Source organism: Embiotoca jacksoni, unplaced genomic scaffold, assembly GCF_022577435.1.
Source record: "Embiotoca jacksoni isolate LCO1_2020_lvr unplaced genomic scaffold, fEmbJac1.0.p SCAF_14, whole genome shotgun sequence".
Lineage (NCBI taxonomy): Eukaryota > Metazoa > Chordata > Actinopteri > Embiotocidae > Embiotoca > Embiotoca jacksoni.
Window position 1 is genome coordinate 5,832,419 of NW_027185274.1, and position 23,727 is coordinate 5,856,145.

A 23,727-nucleotide genomic window follows, 5' to 3' on the forward strand; every position below is an offset into this window, starting at 1 on the left:
CCCACACCCAAGTGCAGAGATTGAATTAAATTTATTCGTGGGATGTGGAGAAACATCAAAGCCAGCAGATTTTCTCGCCATCAGAGTGTATGGGGCGGGGGCTGGAGTGTGTGGGACATGATCAATAAATCCCACAGAACAGCAGACCAGAAACGCTCTGATGGATTTTCTCTAAATTACTGCTTTACAGACTTGACTGTGCGCGCGCACACACACACACACACACACACAACGAGCATGGAATCAGGTGCAGATAGACACACAGAGGCATACAGCACGTAAACATGCAGCGAAACGGACTACACACACACATATTGCACGATACACAGGATGAACAGATTAATGAATGCCATAAAACTGCTGCAGAGTCTGCGTGTATCATATTATTATTACTTATTGCCTTTTTAAGGCTGTTATCGCTGCATCGTTTTATGGTGCTGATAAAACACTCGGAATCACCCAAGACTGAAATGAACTACCTTTCCAATTAAGACAGTTTTTTAATGATCAAATAAAAATGGTTGTTAGTAATATCTCTGTAAATCAACCCCAACTACCAGGACACGGTAAGAAAGAGTTTTTCATGAAAGGGAAAAGCAGCTGCAGCGTCTGAAAGAGCAGCGGGTGACAGAGTTTAGACTCTCACAAGGTTGTTTCTTTTTTTAAGTTGGGACCCTGATATTGTTCTGACAGCTGAACATACATTTGTGTATTTGTTTGTTTGTTTATTGTACTTGTCTAATGCTAATTATTTTTTAAAGGAACCCAAACAAACATAGGACATTATTTTTTTGACATAATTTGTCATGTTTTTATTCATATTATTTTTGTTATTATGTTGTACAACACTATGTTAGACTCAACAGGGTGAATGTTTGGCATTTGGACTGCACCACCAATCACAGCAGTGAAATTCAGCCCCAGCTGCTGCTGCATGACAACTAAATCCCTTCAGGGATCAACAAATGTCTTTTGATTCAGTTCCAGAGTAAATAAATAAAGGTTAATGAAACAAATCAAACCTTAAATGAATTGTAACAAGATGACCTTTACCGAACTACAATTGGAATTACAATAAGTTGCAGGATTAGCAATGCAAACAAAGCGCTTTCCAAAGCAAGCATGTGGAACATGCAGCACTAGACTGACTGACAGGCCTGGATTCATGAAGGAAATCTCATGCAGCCAGTACTGTATGTACACGCTTGTAGTAGTGAATATGACACAGCTGTAACTAAATCATCTGAAGACCCACTGAATCATACAACCCTCAGAGACAGAGTAAAGAAAACATGCCCAGGTCTTTCTTTAATGCACATCATTAAGGGCCTGTATTGGACATGATGGAGCAGGTAGGAGCCTAAATACAACAGAACAACAAATATACTGCATGCATGTGACTAAATGCCTCACCTGAAACCTAATCTGCAGGGCAAGTATGCTTCACATATTACCCACATAAATACTCAGTTGTCGTTGTAAAATTCTCCAAACTCTGGACTGATTGATTTAAACACAAAAATCCTTGTATGTGCTTCATGCACTGTATTGGTCAGTCAGTCTAGCATGTGAGCTGTGAATTAGTTCCTGTACATTCTGACCACACTCAGAAAATCCTGCTTCATTCTGCATTATTCACAACACAGCATCACTGCTTGTTCAGCCATGCACCACACTGCAGCAGCTTTACTCTGCTACCAACGGTCACCTTAAAACAGCTCTCCTTCCATCTCTGTGTGTTGTTTTGTCTTGTTTGGACTTCTCTCAGGTTTTGTTCACAACAAAAAGAAATTCTCTCCTTTTCTTAATATCATTAACAGAATGATGTACACAGAGAAACCACCACATGTGGAGGTGGTTTAAAATGCAATTCTAATGGAATTTCTACTGATACGCGTCAGTCCAGACACTGATGGTTCGGATTGGATTTCTTGCGTCAATCGCAACACGACACTACTAGATAACGTTATTTTCAGAGTGACACGGTGAACAGAATATATGCTACACCGAGCAGAGCGCAATCAGAGCACAGATTTTGGCGCTGTGGAGGACAACAACAACAACAGTTCACGGACAGAAGCTGAAATAAATTGTTTGTGTTGGGAAGCCAAGTCACGCAGTGTATACCAGCGCGTATACTTTTACCGCAGCAACCCATGCAGATAGGTTGGCGATGTCTGGACACACCAACTCCAATCCCCTCACTTGCAAAAATAAAAGTGCAATGAAACAGTCTGTCCCAAAGATCTGTTTAGAAAAACAAATCCGATTTGCCTGCAGTCTGAACGAAGAGGAGTTCGTCCCATTAGACTGAATGTAGACAAGTACCCAAGCTCCTGTGCAGTAAATACTTCTCTTGGTGCTGTTTACCTTCTGATATTAATGTACTCGTGTTATATTTAGTGTTGTCAATAAATATCTACATAGGTGGTTTCACGGTTTGGTGCAAAAAAATGGGGATCACCTCTAAGCAAAGTGAACCTTTAAGTAATGCTTTTTGAAGTTGATGTTGAGTCTTTTGCAGCCGGCCTTGCTAGTTTTCTTTCAATATGAGAAGAACCAAAGCTTTAATTCTCACACATGCACTGACCTTGTTTTACTACACAAAACAGGAGAGTTGTTACCTTTGTCCCACTTTTACCTTCTATAATTGGCTACTGTCATCAATTTCACTTGAACATATTCAAAAATAGACAACGATTATCACTGGGTTGCACATTATCATCATGCTGGGGTATCAGAAAGCATTAGGTCAACAGCTTTGTCCTTCATGAAAAATGTATTCATGTTTTATTACTTATAGCAGCGCAATTATTCACCACCTCATGGCTGAAGTTCATTGTTTCAGCTTGTCCCTGCATTGTGCCCGGCTGCACCTGCTGCTGCAGGAGGTGTACAGAGAGGGTTGATTACCGGCAGGCCGTCATTATGGTTCAGTCAGAGGTGGGCATCACTGTTTTCTGTGTAAGTAAGGTTTATGCGTACACATGTCTCCAAGCGTGTTTGTATTAGCCAGGTGTTCGTGTCATCTCTTTATTTGATTCTATGTGAGAGTTAACCTGATAAATTAGGTGTCAGAGAAAAAGTGCTTGGTCAGTGGTATAGACGGAATAATACTGAGCTGGCTGGCAGCGCTGCCCTGATGCCCATAGCACACGCCGACAAACATCCACCTGGTGTGATAACAACCGACAACAGCTGGGTGGGTGGTGAGAGGGGGTAAAGGGGGGGAGGGGTGCACAGAAATGGGGATAATTATGGAGAAGCAGGAAAAAGAAAGGGGGTTATTCACTGAAGATACAATTAGCAAAGAGTGTGTTGCCATGCAGATGTATGCAGAGCTAATCACGTGTTTCCTCAAAGGGAAAGAAGCTGCATAGTGTAGACTCGGATACCACGCGGAGCTGCAGGCAGGATATGATAGAGAGAGGACAGATGAAGAAATGAAAAGCAAACAAAGCGTTTTGTACTCATGTAAAGCATCTTCCATTTCCTTAAATAAACACTTGGCTCCGTTTGTGAAAACCTTTTTGCATGATTGTGAGTAATAGATAGCTAATTAAAACTCTGGAGTATGGGGTTAAAAGTTTGCAAATGTAAGTTGAGTCCAGTGGGCTCCACAGGCAGTCAATAAAGAGATGCCAAGAAATGTGAAACCTGAGCCTGACGCTCCAATCACAGTAATGAGTTTATGGAGTTATTACCACCGCATCCACCTCGCCAGAGTTCTTATCAGTCTGCTGTTACAAGTCAATCACCATTACAAAGACTCAGCTGCCAGACACAGGTGTATGTTTTCTGGGAATCAATCAGATTCATTAGATTAAGGGATACAATTGACACGCTGAAGACACACACACTAACTTTAATGGACAAAGGCTAAGACGGGGGCGGCACAGTGGTGCATTATTGCCTCCCAGTGAAAAGGTTCTGGGTTCATCTCCGGGCCTGGGCCTTTCTGTGCGGAGTTTGCATGTTCTCCCTGTGGCTGCATGGGTTCTCTCCGGGTACTCCGGCTTCCTCCCACCATCCAAAAACATGCACCTCAGGTTAATTGGTGGTTCTACAAATTGCCCTTAGGTGTGAATGATCTTTGTCTCCATCTGTCTCTATGTGTTGGCCCTGTAATAGACTGGCAACCTGTCCAGGGTGGACCCTGCCTTCACCCAAAGTGAGCTGGGATAGGCTCCCGCCCCCGTAACCCTGTTCAGGATGAAGCGGGTATAGATAATGGATGGAGGCTAAGACGGACTTCCCTGTGATGCTGGAGGTGTTCGAGTGGGATCAAAGCTGCTTCCTGTGCACTGCATCAGGATGCGTGCAGCGAACGTGAGAGGTCAAACCCCTCAGGAAGATTTTCTTCCATCAGATTTGATGGTGACACATTCGAAAGCAGAAGTGAAAAAAGAGGAGAACAGTTACATCTTTGTCATATTAAAGAACTAGCTGAGGGAGTTTCTGACTGTGTTTGATTGAATAGCTTTCTATGTCCCTACCTTCATGCACCCCGTCCTCAACACCTCCCACACACACACTCCTCTCAGTCTCCCTTTAATTCATCCGTGCTCTCCACAACACTCACTCTCATCACAGTGAAAGAGAGTGTGTGTTTTACAAGGTGTGTTCCCACATGTTGTGTGTTTTTTCAAATGTAATATAGTAGGAAACCTGTGGTGCATAAATTAGTGTTTGTGAGAGAGAAAGAACGACTCTGGCCAGCCCACAACTACAAAATCAAAGTTTGCACACAACTAAGCATGTACATTTTCAACAAACATAAAGCAGTAAACTCTCCACATGCACCCCGCATGAATTATTGATACCACGTTGTGGAACACAGCTTGCACAAACCAAAATCCACTTTGAAATACAGTCGCAAAACCTCCACCAAGTAAAAGCTCTCACACACGAGACAAACCCGCACACCAGAGGCTCTGACTTGCAACTTCAGCAGTCAGTCGCATCTCCATGGAGACGGAAGTCAATTATATGGCCTTCTTATGACACAAACACACACGGACTCCATCTTCCTCAACATTAATGCAGATGTAATGAAGTAAAGGAACTGTTGTAGCTGCATCTGTTTACAGCTCATCTGCATGCAGAAATAAAATAGCTGTTCCTTGATTATTTACATTTATTTTTGAAATGTTCCAATGTGCACATTGAAGACAACAAGGTTCCTTATCCAATACACATTGCACATATTTCTCCATTGGACAGGCATCACTACCAGCTAGTAGGATTGACTAACTGGCTGAGCAGGATGCACCGCTGCTGTGAACTGAACCCAAGTCTCACAGCTGTTCATTTAAAGTGGAGCGTTTATGACAGCTAAATACATTAATTCTGCCTGTGCTTTACAGATAGTCTTGCAAAACAGATTGATTTATATTATCAGAGCTTCGCCGTATGCTGACAGCCATAATTGTTTTCATGATCGATTAATCTTCAGATTACTTTCGATTGTGCAAGCTTCAAAATGAACAAAAAAATAAATAAATAAAATCCACATCACGACTTCCAAAAGTCCACATTAATGTCATTTAAAATGCTTGTTTTGTCTTTCTTGTTTTTACTATCACACAAGACAAACAAAAGAGATAAAACCTCAATGACGGACGAAGAAACTCAAGGACGTCTGAAAACAATTTCTGTCGCTTGTTTCAGCTTTTCTTCTCTGCGAGAGCTTCCATGCAGGGAAGTGTCTTCACATGTATTGAGTTTCAGCGAGCCATAAGCCTCTCCTGCTCACTCAGTTCATCGGCAAATGGTGTAAAACATAAGGGAGTTGTGTTGGTGTTGACATGTCTGCATCTTACTTGTGAAAGCCTATCATACAGAGCAAATGTAAATGTCAGCCCAGGAACATCAGACATCAGCCTCGTGGCACATTTAGGTGATTTTCTACGACATGGATCAAAGGCCGAGCTGAGCAGACACTCACACTCTAACACCTCTTCCTCATAGCATGTTAATATGCTGCTGCTCTCTGTGGTGGGAAGGAAAGGGGGAGAAAAAGTGAGAGAAAGAGGAAGAGAGAGGGATAAAAAAAAAATAAAGGAGGGTAAGAAATAGAGGGAAAGAGACTGAAAGGCTGTAATCTGAGGACGGAAGGAAAAGGCGGATTGAAAAAGAACATCTGTGCATGTGTGTGTGTACATGAATTCGTCTCCATTCACTGTTAATGTTTGAGTGGCTTGTGTCAACTAGGATGTCATTTGTGTGTTGTGTAATATTTCAAACAGGCACTGAAGGACAAGCACAAACACACACTGCAAACACACACCAATAGATGTATAGCGTCACACTGAACACACACATGTACAGGCGGACTTACTCGAAGTTATGAGCAGCAGAACGCTGAAGTCGAGGTTGAGATTTTGTTCAAACTCACCGATAATAATTCCGACAACTTCTCTCACTTTCTACCTCTCGATCCTGGTTCTCGATCTCGCAACATTCCCGGCTACAATCTGACAGCAATTCCACTGTCGCCGTGTCAGCAAAATGTCTGACATGTTAAATGTGGAGGAGACGAAAAAGGAGGCAAAGTAGCTGTGCAGCAGCATTGCCTTCATCTAGCTGGATGTTAATATTTGCATTACAACATCCCAGAGATCAAAGCATGTCGTGGCATGTTACATGAACAGTCCAAACCTATCTCAGCAGAAGCATGTGCCCAGAATTTGCTAGAGAGAGACAGGAAATTGTGAAGCATGTGTAGGTAGTCAGCTACAAATACAAAGGCCAACAAAGAACTGCTTCTGGCTGTTGGTTCATGTGAGGAATAAGGATGTAATAGCATCAATGGAAACATAAGACAACACCTGGCTGAGACAGATTTGCGAGCAGCAGCAGTAAAACTATCTTCTGTCTATCAGCAGTTCTTGCTTCTTGTTCCTTTAGTAGATAGAAACTTGCTTTCTGGCAATATAAGAGATGAATGAAGTGAGCATTGAGCACCGTTGTATTTCCTCTCCCATAATCCCGCCCAAAGCACAATTTCCTGCAGTACCTCCTTCATCAGACTCTGCACTGTTGCACTGGGTCATTCCCATTAACAAAAACTCTCTCTGTGTCAGGTGACAGAAGCTGCGATACCACTGGGTACCACTAGGGGTTGGCTCCAAAAAGCTTCCATCCCCAAAGACTCCTATTTAACTTCTCTCATGAAATACAAAGCCATTAAATCTTATCCACAAGTTTTTTTCAGCGTTGTTAGCCAAAGTAGCTCCTTCTTAGCTTGTGGTGGCCAATCTAAAAATAGTCTCATCATTAATTAAAAAAAGAATTCTCAAAAAGCCATGCTTCTGGTGGGCGTGTCTGTTTGATTGACAGGCCTGTGGTGCAAATCAGGTTACGGCTATTAGTGTGTGGGACGTAATATCGCTGGGGTTCCAATCAGATCGAGTCAGATCCACCGCTCGCTCCTCCCCAGCTAAATATGTTTTACTTCCGACTTCAAATTGCTCTGAACCAGCAGGATGGCGACGGCAAAATCCAAACTCGAGGCTGTAATAACGGAAGTTCACAAACCAGTAGGTGAAGTCACTGTTGGTTGCAGCTTGGTCACAACTAAGGCCTTATTATAGCTAAAACAGAGCACTTGTCAGATCATCTCATGGTAGTCTATTAAAGCTATTCATGTTTACTGATAAAGGTTTGCTTCCATCAGTGATACATGCAAATACTTTTTTTTATTTCACCCATTTTTCTATGAGCATGATGTCAATTCATTTCTTAAAAGTTTCTTATAGTGCTTCTTATGATAAGCCTGGATCAAGATGGTTTAAAGGATGCTGCACTTCTAACGGTCACACCAGCAGCAGAGAGAAGTAAATATTGGAACCAGTCCACCAGTGGTTGACAATAACCTCTGAGGTCTATTATCGTTGCTTATTATCAAATACATTTAAAAACTATATTTTTGTGTCTTACAAATTACACACGGAACTATTACAAAGTCTTTTTATGCAGTAGCTGAAGTTTCCTGTGGTGATAATCATAATTTGAGCAAATGGGAGACACCAGAGGTGAGAGCTCATTTAAAAACATACCTGCATGTCTGGGGGGGAGGCTGCATGCTGTAGGAACCCTGTGGGTTTGCATCTAAATGAAACACGGTATTCAAATTCAAAAAATTCATCAAGTAAGTGGGTCCTCGAGGAGTGAGAAGATATTAGTGTTGGCAGTATGGAACTGTCTCTAACAAACAAAAAACTATTTGGTGCAGCTTCAGTTTAAGTTTCAGTTAAATAGTAAATGTACATTAAAGGCTTTATATTAAATGTAACAACATAAATGACAAAAGACATCAAGTTGTGCATGCATTAAATACTGCACCATGCATTAGATTTGATAAATATGTAGGCAGAGTGTTCACCGTTTGATTTATCGCAGCAGCCGGCGGGGATTTAACGAGAGAAAGGTTGCCAGGGATTGAAGGCAACCTTGAACAAATGTAAAAACCTCCTCCTTCCCGAGCAACGTGGCAGGAATCACAGTTGATCCTGGCAAATCCAGCACAAGAGCTGTCAGATGTAGGGTGAGAGAAGAGACAGGATTCCTGAGGGTATCAGCTGTTACATACACAGCGGCCTGTCTGATGGGCCTGTAGCTTCAACACCGGCGTGGCTGTTCCTATGTGGAGATTTGAAGGTGGAAGTAAGAGCGGCCTGTTCACTGATTGCTCTGCTTTTTGGAAGCAGTTTTCAGCTTGTGTGGTTTTCAACAATAAGAGAGAAGTGGAGCAAAGTTAGCTTCTTGTTGTACAACCTACTGGAGGCCTGAGAGTGACAGGCTGCAGAGTAATTGGGCCTGAAAACATCTAGTTATCCAGTCACTTGGCACCTTCAGTGGAGTCCAACGATCTTCAACTGGAATTAAGTCAAGATAGATACAACACCAGCATCTTGTCCAACCTTTTATTTATTAATGCCCTTTGAGTATTCATCCATGATAAGTAAAAGAGAAACTAATTTAATTAATTTCTTCTTGACACTGAACTTTTAAATCCATATTTGTCCTGCTATGCTGCTACAGCGGAGCTGCTATTGCTGGGAGGGTAGCTAGCGCCGTACTCTGAAAGGAACAAACAGTCGAAACCAAAATTAGACTGTTTTAACAAAGGCTTGAAAGAGAAAACACTTTTTTGTTTGTGCTAATTGCTAAGAAGACTGCGTGTTTACAGTGACATGGTTTCTGTGATGAAGGAATAATTACCAGCTTCAGAAAGCTTTTGGGAGGAACCGATGTTCCTTTGGAGGACAGACTTTTTTTTAGGAAAAAGGACTGAACTTTCAAAGGATCAACATGCTGGTAAACATAAGCAGTTAGTGTGAATAAAAAAAATATATATAATTATTATTAAACTGTCTTAGTTCACATGGTGAGTCTCTCTCTCTCGCTCTCTGACTGTTGGACAGTAAAACAATTAAATCTGTGATATTAGTCGAACTAACAACACTCGCTCCCCACAGCAGAGAACAAACCTGGCAAACCATCCTCACACTTTATTTAAATATGAGCCAAAATGAGCACTTAAAGCAGGTAAAGCACTTTGATGGGAAGACCACATTATCCTTCTCGTGTGTCACTGGGATCAAACTGTCACAGAGAACAACGACAAATGACACGAAAAAGCAGCACGTCACTTTAAAGTCAGCTGCCACAGGCTGAGATATTTTGTTCAGTTATGCAAAGAGAGATTATATTCTTATCATTTGCTGTCACATATAAAATAAAAGGTTTGAACTCGGCGCTAGTTTAATCTGCAGACCTGCCACGATAATTAATAACAGTCACTGTCTTACCGGACACCCAAGGGCACAGCAACAGTGTTCAGACAATCACAGTTTGTTATTCAGCCCACAGGCTCCTGTAGATTTTTAGTGGTATCATCATTCATAGATTTGACACATTTTGCTGTATTTCTCTGCCTTGTTTTTGTCCTCATGCTCCCGCAATCATTCCTGCATCACTCTGAGCGAGCTGAGCACAAGTTTGTGTTCCTCGACAAGCTTTGAAAAGAATTGTTGTTCGTAACATACAATGTTTAAAAACAACTATTGCAATTAAGTTTTTACGTTTGAATGAGGTGGACAAGTTGATTTCTTAATAAAAGCAAAATGCAACAAAAGTCAACAGAAGCTGACGTCCCCTGGAGCCACCAAGAGTCAAAACCCAAATTTACTTAATCTGAGGTTTGACTCGTGCTTCTTTAATAAGGGATAGAATAGAGAGCCATGTTGGGCCTCCATCCCAGCATGCCAGAAGGATGCACGCTCTAAACTCTCCGCTGCAGCGATTGGTTGTTTCACTGGTCCCTTGCCCAATCTCTATTCCTGATCCCAGCCCTAACCTTGACCCTCCCACCACGTAACAACCCATCATGAGGTTACACAGGCCAAGCAAAAGTCTCCCCTCTTGTATTATGTCATGTTTTTGCACCTTCTTCCTCTAAATTAGTTTAAAGGCTGTTTATCTCAATGAAACTCCACCTGATATTTGCATCATATTGGATGAAATCAAGTTGCATTTTGTTCTGTCAGTTTTCAGGGAATCCAGCAAAAAATATGTACTATGCTTGGATGGAAATCCCTCAGCACTCACTCTTCAGTCTACTTTCAACACAACACATTATATCACCGTCCCCTTTTTCCAAACCCATTATTTCTGTCGCTCTTCGGGTCAGTTGCCTTTTCAGTTTACCCCCACTGGCTTAAAGTCGTACTTAAGTATTTTTCTTTTGTGCAAGTCTGTGCGTGTGTGTGTATGTGCATGTGTGTGTGGGGGTCTTATAAAGTGTTCCAAATTGAATGATGGCACTACAGAGCCAAGGACACCATTACCATAGCAACAGGCATAGATAATGTGCTGGTTCGGGCCATTGAGTATTTGTTGTTTGGTGGATTGGAACACGACCAGCGGGCAACGAATTCCTTCCTTTATTCATTATCATAATTGTCATTTCGCAGCTCCTCCGCTGAATGGCACAGCACACGGACACGTTTACCGTGGCTGCTAATCTGGCCTTTCACACCGCTGTGCTGCGCGAGCTCTCAGCAGGCAATGTACAGTAGCCGAACTGACACCAATCCTCTCCTGCCAAATTAACAGTGTGAATTAGCGCATGCAAAAGCATGCCCAGTTTTCACAGAGCCGTCATGTTTTTTCACTGCAGCACATGTTGAAACGTCATCAGGAATGAGCTTTTTTCTTGCCAAATTTGTAATTTTTTTTCTCACTCTAGTACATCGGATGGCACCTGAGACTACCACTGTTTTTAAATAAAGACTCCAACATAAATGAATGTGAATTTAAATTACATTTTGGCACACACAAGAAGTAGTTCTGACAAATTTACAGATTTCTAATGTGTGAAAATATGAAGCATGTTTATTTATATATATATATATAAATATATAATTATATATAATTGTGGCCTAATAGCATTTGAAGTTATTTTTTTCTGCACATGCCTCAGCATTTACTAAATGAACCAAACAATACAGATCATTGGACCTGATGTGTCACACTGAAAAGTCCCAACCTCAATAAGGTTAAATAACAGTTTAATAAATGCCCTCATCTCTTACAGCGTTCGCTATCATTGTAATGCTCCACATGTGTCTGTGTGTGTATCTTATGATTTATTAATAGATTTGATATTAACTCAAGTAGTCAATTCAAGCCTTACACCGCTTTCGTTGATCAATTATACCCACATCCCGCTCCTCCTCTCCTACTTTTCCATCTGTACTGTGAGTTTCTCTCTCATACACTCTACCGTTGTTCCTCCTCCTCCTCCTCAGTAAAGCACACAGAGATCTAAAGCCAACAACGAGACAAGACAAAAGTCTCTGCTGCTCTCACTGCTCACTCATTTTAAATGCTGCCAAGCTGATTCAGCGCTCGTTATCACAACACAAACTCATTCAGGAAAGGAGACACAAGGAACAAGTTAAACCCTGGTGGTTCAGTCTATTTAAGTAAGTACATCACACAACAGCAAGGGGTTTGAATCTCTTCATGAGAGCTGTGTCAATTTACTTTTTGCCTTGCTCCACTGCATCACTTTCCCCCATGTGACTGATTGACTAATGCAAATGTTGTTTACCGAGTCTGAAAGTAAAGGAAATGATTATGAGTTGAACGAGCTGTCACCACGGTGCGATGAATTTTTGCAACACACTCAAAAAATAGACCAGCTTTGTTTTTGCTGTTTATACTGTCAGAGTGAAATGTAAAGGATGAGTCGGTAAATCTGCTGTAATCCAGTGTTTTATCGCTGTATTCAGACGAGCAGCAACGCATCCACCACCCCCACCCATGCACATGTGCACAAACCAGGCCTGCACTAATCTGCTGCTCCGCTGTGGTCAGAACTTATTAAAATTTAAATGACTTCTACTCAGCCCACGTTCGCACACGTCGACCAGTAAACAACGTATTACATCAGTCAATATGTTAATAAGGCAAGTATTATGAACCCGTTGATGCAGGTAAACTATTCTGTATAGGTCTCAACATAACTGGACAACAGAAATAAATATGATGGGACTTAAAGTACCACAGACTCTCTGCCAATATTTGCTGGCCTAAATGTTGCTCCTGTTAACGCAGACAAATTGCGCTGCTTTATGAGTACTTGTTTGCTTTTGCTTCATTCATCAAGTATCCGCCACAATCCACAACAACATTTGAGATTATTGGTTTTGTGCCAGCCGGGCCCATTTCTCTGACAGGTTTAAAGGAGATTAATAGTTAAAAAGCCTGACCCACTGTGGAACATATTTGTGTTACGTGACTGTATAATGCTGTTAGAAGTGTATGAAATAAACTGAGAAGCTAACACATCCGCACTTGTCATGCCTTCACCTACGCTGCAGTGCCAGAGCAGATGGTGCGTTTAACCCTGGGTTCACTTCCTGAAACAAAAAGAAAGAGAGAGAGAGAGCGAGAGAGATGTGGGAGAGGGGGGGCAGATACTCTCCCTCTCGTCCCATACTGTCCGTCTCAAAGAATTACTGTCAGCAGAAGACAATACAGCTCAGAATGATTAGCGCGCACACACACTGGTATCGTCTCTCTCCGTTTCCATCTCTCTCCATCTTTCACTCATTGTTCCTGTACAGCAGTGAGTAGAAACTCAAGCTCATCCTCGTCTATTGTCAGAAGTCTTTTTCACCATCCTCTGCCTCTTGAACATTTAATGACAAATTGACAAAGAAGACAACGCTGGCATATGGTTTGCTATCCTATACAGGAAGCTGTGTATAAGGGTGGAGTGTGTACAGATGTGATTCGTGCATGTGTAGCTTTCTTGCGTACGTGTTCGGCTTGATTCCTTTGGCTTTATAGCTCAATTTATATCTGAGGTCTGAATGAACTGTCAAACTAAAACCACCAAAACTAATGAGAGCAACTTTATTCTTCTTGTTCTCTTTATTATTCAGGCTGTACAAGTATTTACCGTACATGTATAATGTTAATACCGTTTACGATTAAGTTATCTCATAAAAACTATTCATGGCAATGTTTTCAAAAGCTTCTCAGTGTCTACAACCTTTGCACAGCACCGTATCTCTATCCATCAAATCATCTGCAAAGTCATGGCCACATGTTTAGTGCATGGTTATCTATACCAGCGTATGTTTCCGACAAGACTCTTTAACTGAAATTGATCTCAAGAGATCCTAGTCACTGGCATCACAGAATTGTCAGAGCCATTGCCAGCCATGTCTATTTTTAAGGCAAATCTGTCAAAACCCCATTAAACCCTGCCTGGGGGTGTCATGGGATTTCTCTCACACAGACATGAGTCTGTCAGGCATTGATCTTCACATACCTGAGCTTACCCCATGGAGTGAGCCTTTAGAGGCTCCATGTCCTGATCAGTTTCTACCAGGAATGCTGACACATCAGTATGGTTGAGCCCATTATGAAGACAAAGCTTGGAATACACCTATCGGTCAAGAAGAGGATACCGCCTCAGTGTTACGGTTTGCCTTGGCTAGGCATGAAAAGTACACGCATGCATGACCAGGGTCGAAGAAGGGGGTCATGTGATGAAGTACAAAGAGTGATCAAGTAAGCGCTGGGAGGAGATCGAGGGTAGTAGCACGGATCAAACACGAGACTTTCGCTCGGCAGACTGGTGCGAGTCTGTAAGAAAGCAGACATCAACATGGATTTCTTTTAAGTTACAAAAGTAAGTTACCTACATGAAGTCATTTAACATGTTATGTACTTTTCTGCACGTCATTACATACCTGTCACGACTTACATAAAATGACCACAATCTTTTCCTAAACCCTTACCACAGAGCTTTAGGTGCCCTAACCTAAGACACTTTACTTATTGCACCTGGACGAGGCAAAACGTGACACTGACTGACATCTCCGTTATATGGTTACAAAACTTTGGCAAAAGGTCATCAATGTAAAAGTATTGAAGAAATGTTCTTGGAAAACTTTAAGGACAGGTTGAAGGACAGGCCTCAAGGACTACCTCACTCAATGCCTCTAGCTCTTCAAAATGGAGTCGATTTTTTTTTGCTTGCAGGACAGTTTTCTTTTAATTTAATGTCGCCAGTCAAGTGTAGCTCTGCAAATTTAAATTTTGGTGCAGGCTTGTGTGTTCCCTGCCCCCACCATTTCGATGTGGGCTTTCCAAGTCACGGGCTGCATGCTGCTCACCTGTCTCCCTGCTCCCATTACTGGTCATGCAGTATCACAACCTGCTTACATTACATATTGTCTAGACTCTGAAGTAGTCCAGACAATATGTAATATAAGTCCGGTCTTGAACAGTGTCATAATAGTCTTAGACAAAGTGCCCAAGATAAAAATCCTTCGGTCCCTGCATGTTCCATCATTATAAAGATACATATTCTGCTGATATTCAGTTTTTCCACTGTGTCCTCCGCAATTATGGAGTCAAGAACACTCATATTTACATTCATAACCACATCCATAACATGAAACTGTTTCTATTATCCAAACTGATGACGGCTGAAGGTCTTGTTAAACAATAAATAAATTCTCATCAAGAATTGTTTCAACAATATTTTGCACCTTTTATGCATGGTAAACATGAAAAAGTGGATGAAACTAGTGACAAGTTTTATCATTTGCAGATTTTTGATTTGGAATCAGCTACCGCATATTGCCCAAAAACAACTCAAAACAAAACAAAATCTACCTACTGCAGATTGAGGTCTGATGGTGTCTGCTTGGAAATGAATTTTATACAGTGGCTTCATTCAATAGAATATTAACTCCATCATAAATACAGCCGGTGATGTGTTACCATCTCGGCTCTACGCACACACACAGAACCAGTCTTCAAAGACACTTATACACACGCACACGCACGCACACGCCAGTCTGATTACACACTGATCTACGAAGCTCACAAAGAAACTAATGGCACCATATTTTACGTAAGATTCACAGCTCGAGGCTGTGAGAGTCAAACACACAAGTCAGCTGAGCAGCAGCACTGCTGAGGTCAAATCCGACTCAGACACTCTGCCCACACTGCAGAGCTGTCTCACCAAACCACAGAGAGAGGCAGAGAGAAGAAAGAGGCAGGGCAGAAAAAAGTGTTAAGGTGTGTGGGAGAGAAGCAGAAGAGTGATCTTCCATTCATGGCATTTTGAAACAATAGAGTTACAGCATTTGTGAGGAAAACTGAAAAAGAGGAAGATTTGTGCGAGATAATAAGTGGATGTGAGAAGTGTAAATGAACTGAGCAGAAGCAGTGAAAGACAGAAGTAAACTCTCATCGTGTAGCAGAGAGCATTTATTCATGAATCCGGTCAGGTTTCCTGACACAATATGATTCCAACAAAAAGGCTCATAAGTACAGAGTTTAGGGAACAAAAGACAGAGAGGAGTTTGAAGCCACTTTTCAGTGAGTCAGTAGATTTTTAACAAGATTAAAAGCTGTAGATCAAATACACTGTAAGCAGGGCTGGGTGATATGGATGAAGTTTGCCATTTTTCAGATATTCACCACAATTTAATGCAAATAATGTTGATTTGTTGGCATTGCATTGCATTAGTTAGACAAGGCTCTTTCCATACATCATTTTTTTTTTAATACAAGTCATTTATCATGATTTGGACCAAAAAAAGTTGTCTAAAATTATATGATCAGATATCATGTGACTATAAAATTCCTCTGAAAGTTGATAAACACTATCGATTTATAGCCAAAGCGGCAAATACAAGGGACTTTTGTAGGTAGAGTGCTCCGTTATTCATCTCTTGAAACTTTTACCCCAAAAAGGAAAAAAATATGAGAAAAGTTGCATTTAAAGTCTCAAGTGAATATTGACAACTCAGTTCTGACGAAAAACTGAGGAGTATCATCAAAGAATCACGCCGATATAAAAGATGCGATGGGAAGGATGAGAAAAGAAAACATGAGCAGCACAGACAAATACTAACTCCTAACTCCAAGACACACACCTGTACTTCATGCCCGTGTGTTTCCCCGTCGACTCCTTGAGGGAGATGTGGCGTGGCGTGAAGGAGCCGAAGCTGCGGGCGATGATGGCCACGGTGCGGAACTTGGCCCTGGCTTGGTTGACCACATTGGGGCTGGTGGCGCTCTGCTTGCTGTGGTCCCCATTCCCTCTCTTCAGGTTGTGGTCCGTACAGGCGATGGACACCTGCATGGCTGAGTTCAGCTGAGGGAGCGGAGCCCGAGACGCAGGGAAAAAAACTACAGCTGGGACAGCACGAGTGGGAATAGAGACGGACAGGGAAGCCTGAAGTCTCAAAGAGGGTGTTTTTCTGAAAATCTCTTGATTTAGCGTCTCGTCCTCTTTTGCCCAGAGTCTGTTCTGATTCTGCCGTTTCTTTTGAAGTGCTGTTTTTCTTCCTTTGTAAATGGATTAAGTCTTCAGCTGCTCACTTCCAAATGCTGTGTCTCCATGTGCATCACTTTGTTCTGTGAAGCAAAATAAACCTGCAAAAGCTTTTCGTCTCTCTCCCTCTTCCTTTTCTGTGCTCACATCAAATCTTCCATTTTCAGTCTTTCCTTGTAAAAGAGAGTCAGCCGGAGCGGGTCAATCATCAAAAGCCTGAAAAGAACAAAGACTCCTCAGTTCTTTGAGGGATCCCCAGTTCATTCCCTCACTGCTTTCCCCTTCTCCTGTGTCCTGCCTCCGATGCTGGGCTCGGGATTTTTTTTTTTTAATTTTTTTTTTCTTGCCGGGTTTCAGCTGCAGAATGACAATCAGAAGAGGTGGATGGCAGATGAACGGATGCGAAGCAGACAGAGATGCGACCCAGGCACTGCGCTCTCCCTAGTCTGACTGAGGGAAGAGAGAGAGAGAGAGAGAGAGAGAGAGAGAGAGAGAGAGAGAGAGGAGGAGGGAGGAGGGGTGAACGAGGCATGGGGGCAGGGTCAGAGAGCGGATAAGGAGACAGGGCAGAGACGAAGGAGCGACCAGAGGGGGGAGTCACTCTCAGGTCCGGACATGGTGCACCATCACACTTGGGCCATCAGCACTTTTTTCCTTCTTGTCAATTCTTGTGCTTCCTCTTTTCCGCTCTCTCCAGCGCTCCCTTGGTCCCGCCTGCCGGTGTTAATGTGTGTCACTAATGTGCCTGTGCCCCAGCTTCCCCCCTCTTCCTCCCTTCTCCCTCCCCTCTTCGTCTCCCTCGCTCACCGATATTTGTTCTTTATCCGATACTTGGATGCTCTGCTCTTTTTATTTATTGCCTTCTTTCTGTTATGGTTTTCCTCAGCAGGGCATCTCCTTCACCGACAGCGCATCTTCGGGGAACTGAGAGGCATGCGGTGCAACACATCTCTCTCTCTCTCTCTCTCTCTCTCTCTCTCCCTTCAGCTCCCCCTCCACCTGTCTCACTCGCTCACTCACCTGTCACACATATTTGAAGGTTCCTTCCTCTCTTTCACCACCTTTAATGTCCGTACTGCAAAGCTGTTGCCCTTTATTTCCTCTGCACCCTTTTCTTCTTCTCTCGTTTTCTGTCTTTCTGGACTATGTGCAATAGTAGTAAATTTTTTTTTTTTTTTTTAATTTCTTATTTTATTTATTACCCAACGCAAAGAAAAAAAAAAAGAAAAAAAAAATTTGGGCTCACATATCTCATAAGATAAAATTTATCTTCTTCCAGAGTTAGCATATTTTGTGCATTTTCTCAACACGTACTGCATAAACATACAAATGTGATGCTACATCTACTGTATGTGCAAATCAGAATATATTTGCCGATATAAAAGTGATATTTTTCTCCCCAAATCCCCAAACACACTCATGCTCCCATAGGCAGCTACATATCAAAGCAAACGAGAAAAAGAGGATGGATGGATGGATGGATGAGATGGGGGAAGTGTAGAGAGAATGGAATCAGGAAAAAAAGAGAACCACTTAAAAACAGCAGGATGAGGCAAAACAGCTGAGAAGAGAGGGAATTAATGCATCCGAGTGTGTTTGAGTACAGCACATCCAAGAGTGTGTGCCCTGTATGGGAATGGCTGTGTGTGTGTGTGTGTGTGTGTGTGTGTGTGTGTGTGTGTGTGTGTGTGTGTGTGTGTTTACAGAGTAAGGTGTAATGCTTTCCAGTGATTCTATAAGGGGTGTCAAACGGAGATAAATGGAGCATTTTGCTGCAGGGTCTCTCAACTCTCTCGCTTAGTGTTTCTGTGTGTGTGTATGCATGCACATGCACACACACACACACACACTGGATGAGCACATGTGGTGTAAATGTCAGCACTGCAGGGTTTATTCATGCAAGTGTTTGGACAGAATAGGCAGACCATAATCTGCACTCAACAAACACACAAAAACAAAAAGATCTAGATTATTATCCTACATACTGGTTTGGTGTGTTTGTGCGGTCCCTCAAATGTCTGCAGATGCTTTTACTGTAACAGCTTATACGTGTAAATGCCACATGTTAACACATGCAAAAATATGGCACCAATAGCAATCTACAAACAAGAGCACGTGGTTGTGAATGCCATGGAAATGTCACGCTAACCTAAATTTCATCAGTGTGGCTCTTTTAAAATCAGCATCTAAACTGGAGGAGGGAGGCACAAAGCCAAGAGCAAGAAAATAACTGTACAACAAACTGCCATAACCAGAAGAAAAAAAAAAAACATATGATCTCTTCAGCACTTCACACACAGCCAGCTTACAGTGAGCCGCATTATCTCTTGATTAATACATTTTTAGGAAGCTGGAGGAGCTGTAACATCGGTGCCTGACATGATATTGTTTTAAAGTGCTGATACAACACCCACATTTCAGTGAAAATACCAAAACAATCCTTTACGACCACTCTGAGAAACATGCCTTCACACAAAATCCTTTCTTAACCACGTTATAGACGGTCATCGTCAGTCAGTCCTCCAGTGAAACATCTCCACAGATATGCACAATTATGGATTGACCAGAGAATTGAATTTGAACAAGACAATTAGGGTTTAGAGTGAAATATCAATTGGTTTGATTTCTATAAAAACAATGCAGTTGTGCAACTTTGAAGATGCCTTAGTCCCCTAAACTCGGGCCTCCATCAAGTTTTAATTCGTCCAGTGTTCTCCAGTATTTGGTGCTCGTTAGCAAATGTTAACGTGCTCATACTGAGATGGTGATCATGGAAAACAATGTACTGTACCTGCTTAACACGGTCATTGCAATCATAGCAGTATGCAGCACAATGACAGGCGCCAGCAGCACTCCGGCAGTTTGACCATTTCCTGACGGTGGAGACCAGTGATGGGACTGGCTGAGAAAGAATATGTTAATCATCAGATTATAAACCAATGTGCCAAAGAAAGACAAGACAACTCAGCTCTTGTTGTTGCACTGACAATAGTCCTGTTATTTAACGTAAAATTAAATTAAGAAATATCAAATGTCAAATGGTGTCTAAACACAAACATCCCCTCAAGAACTTTAACTAAATAAAACTAAATTGTAAAATAGGTCATGTCTGATCTAATCCAACATTCAGTGCTCCGAGTACTCAGAGTTTGACACTTACATACAGATAGTGTGATCAGCAAGACAGTCATAAAGCTTTTTTAATTTGCTGTGTTTGAACATTTCTAAGCGCGATCCATCCTTTCAGACAAGACTGTAGCTGTAACAGGAGTCATCAGTACGAGGGAAATAACTGTTGACGTCAATTAATTGATGTACGCAGTCTATAAACATTATTCATTACTGGAACGCCTCCTGATAAACTGACCTTGTCAGAGAGTGGCTTCGGGATCACTCAGTAATGGTGTTTTGAGATGAAGTGGCTCATGGAAACCAGAGCTGATTGTTGAGGTAATTGGCTAAATCTGACTACTACTGATTTGGATATCGTCCATTGTTTTAAACAGCTGTGTTTTATTGATTTGACTTCAGCAACACAGAAGCTCATTGTTTAATCCTGCAATCAGCCTCTCAATCAGCTGTGTGGTTTGAAGATGTCGATGATCTTCAAACCTTCAAATATTAAAACAATGCATCACTGACTTAACAAAATCAAATACCTAATTGTATGCAGATGATTATGTTTTAGTGTATTGTTTATTGCCTATTATACAATTTGTGTCATGTTTGCACACAGAAGGGGGATTGGCATGTTTTCTGTTATCCAACCCCATTTTCAGTCCTTTAAAAGTGAACTCTTCATATTATCTCCACCCCTATCATATGTCTGCCCTTCATGAGAAGATGTACACAGCTCAACATCAATCTCACACCTAATGGAAAAGCAGCTTATTCCAGATCAATACTGTCCTGTTCCTCGGGGGAACCACAGAATCCCAACCAATCCCACATATGGAACTGGAGCTGGCTTAAATCTTCTTCCCTCTAATGAGGAGTGGATAAGTGCTGAGTGTAAAAGGACTGTGGTTACAGAGTGTGTTACTGCACCAGAGTTAGTGCATCACACGGTGTACACATACACAAATCTGTGTGTGTGTGTGTGTGTGTGTGTGTGTGTGTGTGTGTGTGTGTGTGTAAACTGTGCTAAACATAAGTCTCCATCAGTCACCATTAAAACACAGTCAGCTGGATGAAACTCAAAGTGGGTGTTCACTTGCTTTAAATCAAAGCACACTAAGCCATTTGAATTCAAGGTTATCACATTTGTGTCACTGACGTACTTTGACTAATTTGATTTTCAAACTGTGAATCACTCACTGACCTAAAAGGCACAGCTAAAACTAAGTGGCTTCATGGTGGGTTTGTGTGGCTAGCTGAAGAGAAAATCTGAATAAACACTCCTTTTTACAATAAAGTTTTCGACTGTTCGGGTAAAGACGGACATGGGTCACTTTGAGACAGCTGAGGATTATTATGCTCACCAGGTACTATTAATTGGTAAAAAAAAATATAATAAATAAATAATAAATCACATTAGTTAGCCGCTAACATTAGCACCTAACCTATCAGCCCAGTATGAAGCCAAAGCGTGTAATACACTTGACGGTCCACTAGAGGGTACCATGCCTGTCTCACGTTTTGCCTCACCTCAAAGAAGACAGTAGACGCACCAAGGACATGGTCGAAGAAGAAGGTCATGTGACTGGACCTGTCACAATTATATAATCACCTGATTGCAATTATTTTCCAGAATCATTAGAATCATTTCACTGGCAGCAGCTCCCCCCTGAGAGCCCCCCCTGCTGTAGTGCAGAAATTTCCCCTCGGGGATTAATAAAGTGAATAAAATTAAAATAAAAAATAAAAATTAACAAACTAACTGACTGACCAACAGAGTGACTTATAATAACTACGTGTTGTGGCTTGTAAGTTTAATATTTGACCTGGTCGTCAGGTTGCTCATATTTTACACCTTTTTCTAAAATTTTCTGGGTATCATGTCTGTTTTGTTTTTTGTTTTGCCAGCAGCTGCACCGTAAGCAGCAAGTGATGACACACACATAACTGAGTGCAAGGCTGTGACTGTGTCCTACTTTTGCACCTGTGTGTGTGTGTGTGTGTGCGCGCACGTGCGTGCGTGCGTGTGTGTGTGTGTGTGTGTGTGTGCGCGCGCCTGTGCGTGTGTGTGTGTGTCATGAGCTTTGTCAGCAAAAGCCCACACACTACAAGTATATACAGAAATCCCCATGGGACCTTACAATATGAATGCATTTGTGTGTGTGTGTGTGTGTGTGTGTGTGTGTGTGCGTGCGTATATATATTAGAGGACTCCTTGGCACTCTCAATTTGATTCTTGGTGTTCAAGATTCGATTCAGAATCAATAAAAAAAAACCTTCTTGTTTCAAGAGAAAGACTCCAGTGTACCGTGTGCCAAACCAATGACCCCTATCCTTTGACCACCGAGCTGCAAATTAAATATTTTGAACAATAATGCTCACTGGTTTTGTTGAAGGTGGTTGTCTGACTAAAATCACCGTTGAAAATGTATTTATACAAGTTAACTGCATTTACTTGGAAGCATCTTATAGTCAATAAAGTGAAATTTAAAGACCAACATCACTGGTCCCATTGAATGGAGCAGTGTATAAGATTTAGAGGCATCTATCATTGAGGTTACAGATTGCAACCAACTGAACAACACTAACCTCGCCCTCCCCTTTCAAGCATGTAAGACAACCTAAAGTGGACACAACACTTGCAAAAAACACAAAAGGCCAGTCTGACTGACATTCACTATTTCAATCTACATTCTCCTTTTCTGCTATCTGTGTTTTTAAAATCCCTGTCGCTATGGGAAACGATACAACCTCGATACAACGAATCGACGAAGATTTAGATCTTGCAATAAGGGGGGTCAGCAGGGATTTAGCTATTTTAATGGCAGGGCTAACATCCCCAAACGGTCTACAAAAACAAGTCTCCCCCCGTACCCCTATTTTGCAAGAGCCTCGTCACTGAATCCGGCACCACACACACAACGATTGTGATTGGTTTATAGAAATACAAACAAGCCAGAGCGTTTTTTTTCCCCCAATACAAGCACGGTACATGGGAGATAAAAGTGAGAAGAGGTCTTTGCCACGGTAGAAACAGCGGGATCTATGGTAGATCACCTGCTCCCTATGTAGATATGAAGGGTTCCATCTAAGGGAATGGAAAAACAAAAGGATGAATATTATACTCTATTTCTGCCAATAGATAAACCTAAATCAGACACCCTTTACCATGACTTTCAGGGTGCCATTTCTTTAAATTCATTAATTATGTGTATCTTACATTTTTATCTCCATGATAATCGCTGGTGATGGTCATTAAGTATGAAATACATACATTAGGTCCAAGCTCACCAACTATTGCTAACCCAGTGTTCTCTGTGTGGAACATAGTGTACTTGTGCCCTCGTTTGCGGCTCTGCTCGGAGTGTCGTGATGTAAGTCGACAGGGCAGCATCAGGGATGTCTCCTCCCTGTGACTGGGTGCTCCTCATCTCCTGCCCATAGGACTGAGCTGTCCACACTGCCGCAGACTGAACAATTGTGGCAGCTGTAGGGGACGTTGTTTCCAGTCACATCTGGTGTCGCAGTCGAATCGGACTCGTTTGTTTCCTGCACACTAAGCAGAACATGAGCAGAACAGACTTTATGTGAAACTACATAAGAAAAGTTTAACAACAGAACTGGTAATGGGGTTAGGGCTCGTTTCCAAGACATTGCAATCTTCAAACTGTCAAAGAGCCAAACTTTCAGAGGGCCACCCCTTAGAGAGTCACATACTTTAATAACTC

The 23,727-nt window shown here is 41.9% G+C and overlaps 1 protein-coding gene across 2 annotated transcripts in view; it reads right to left on the reverse strand.

Moving 5' to 3' along the window:
* The window catches only part of kcnab1a (potassium voltage-gated channel subfamily A regulatory beta subunit 1a), a 104,091-nt gene that overhangs the window by 53,005 nt on the left and 27,359 nt on the right, over positions 1 to 23,727 (reverse strand). The window contains exon 1 of one of the 2 annotated variants that reach the window (XM_069147591.1): positions 16,482 to 17,626. The exons of the other annotated variant lie outside the window; for it this stretch is intronic. Within the exon in view, the coding sequence (XP_069003692.1) occupies positions 16,482 to 16,690 (209 nt within the window). The 5' untranslated portion in view covers positions 16,691 to 17,626. Of the gene's footprint in view, positions 1 to 16,481; positions 17,627 to 23,727 lie in introns of those variants that run through there. 2 annotated transcript variants of the gene reach the window in all.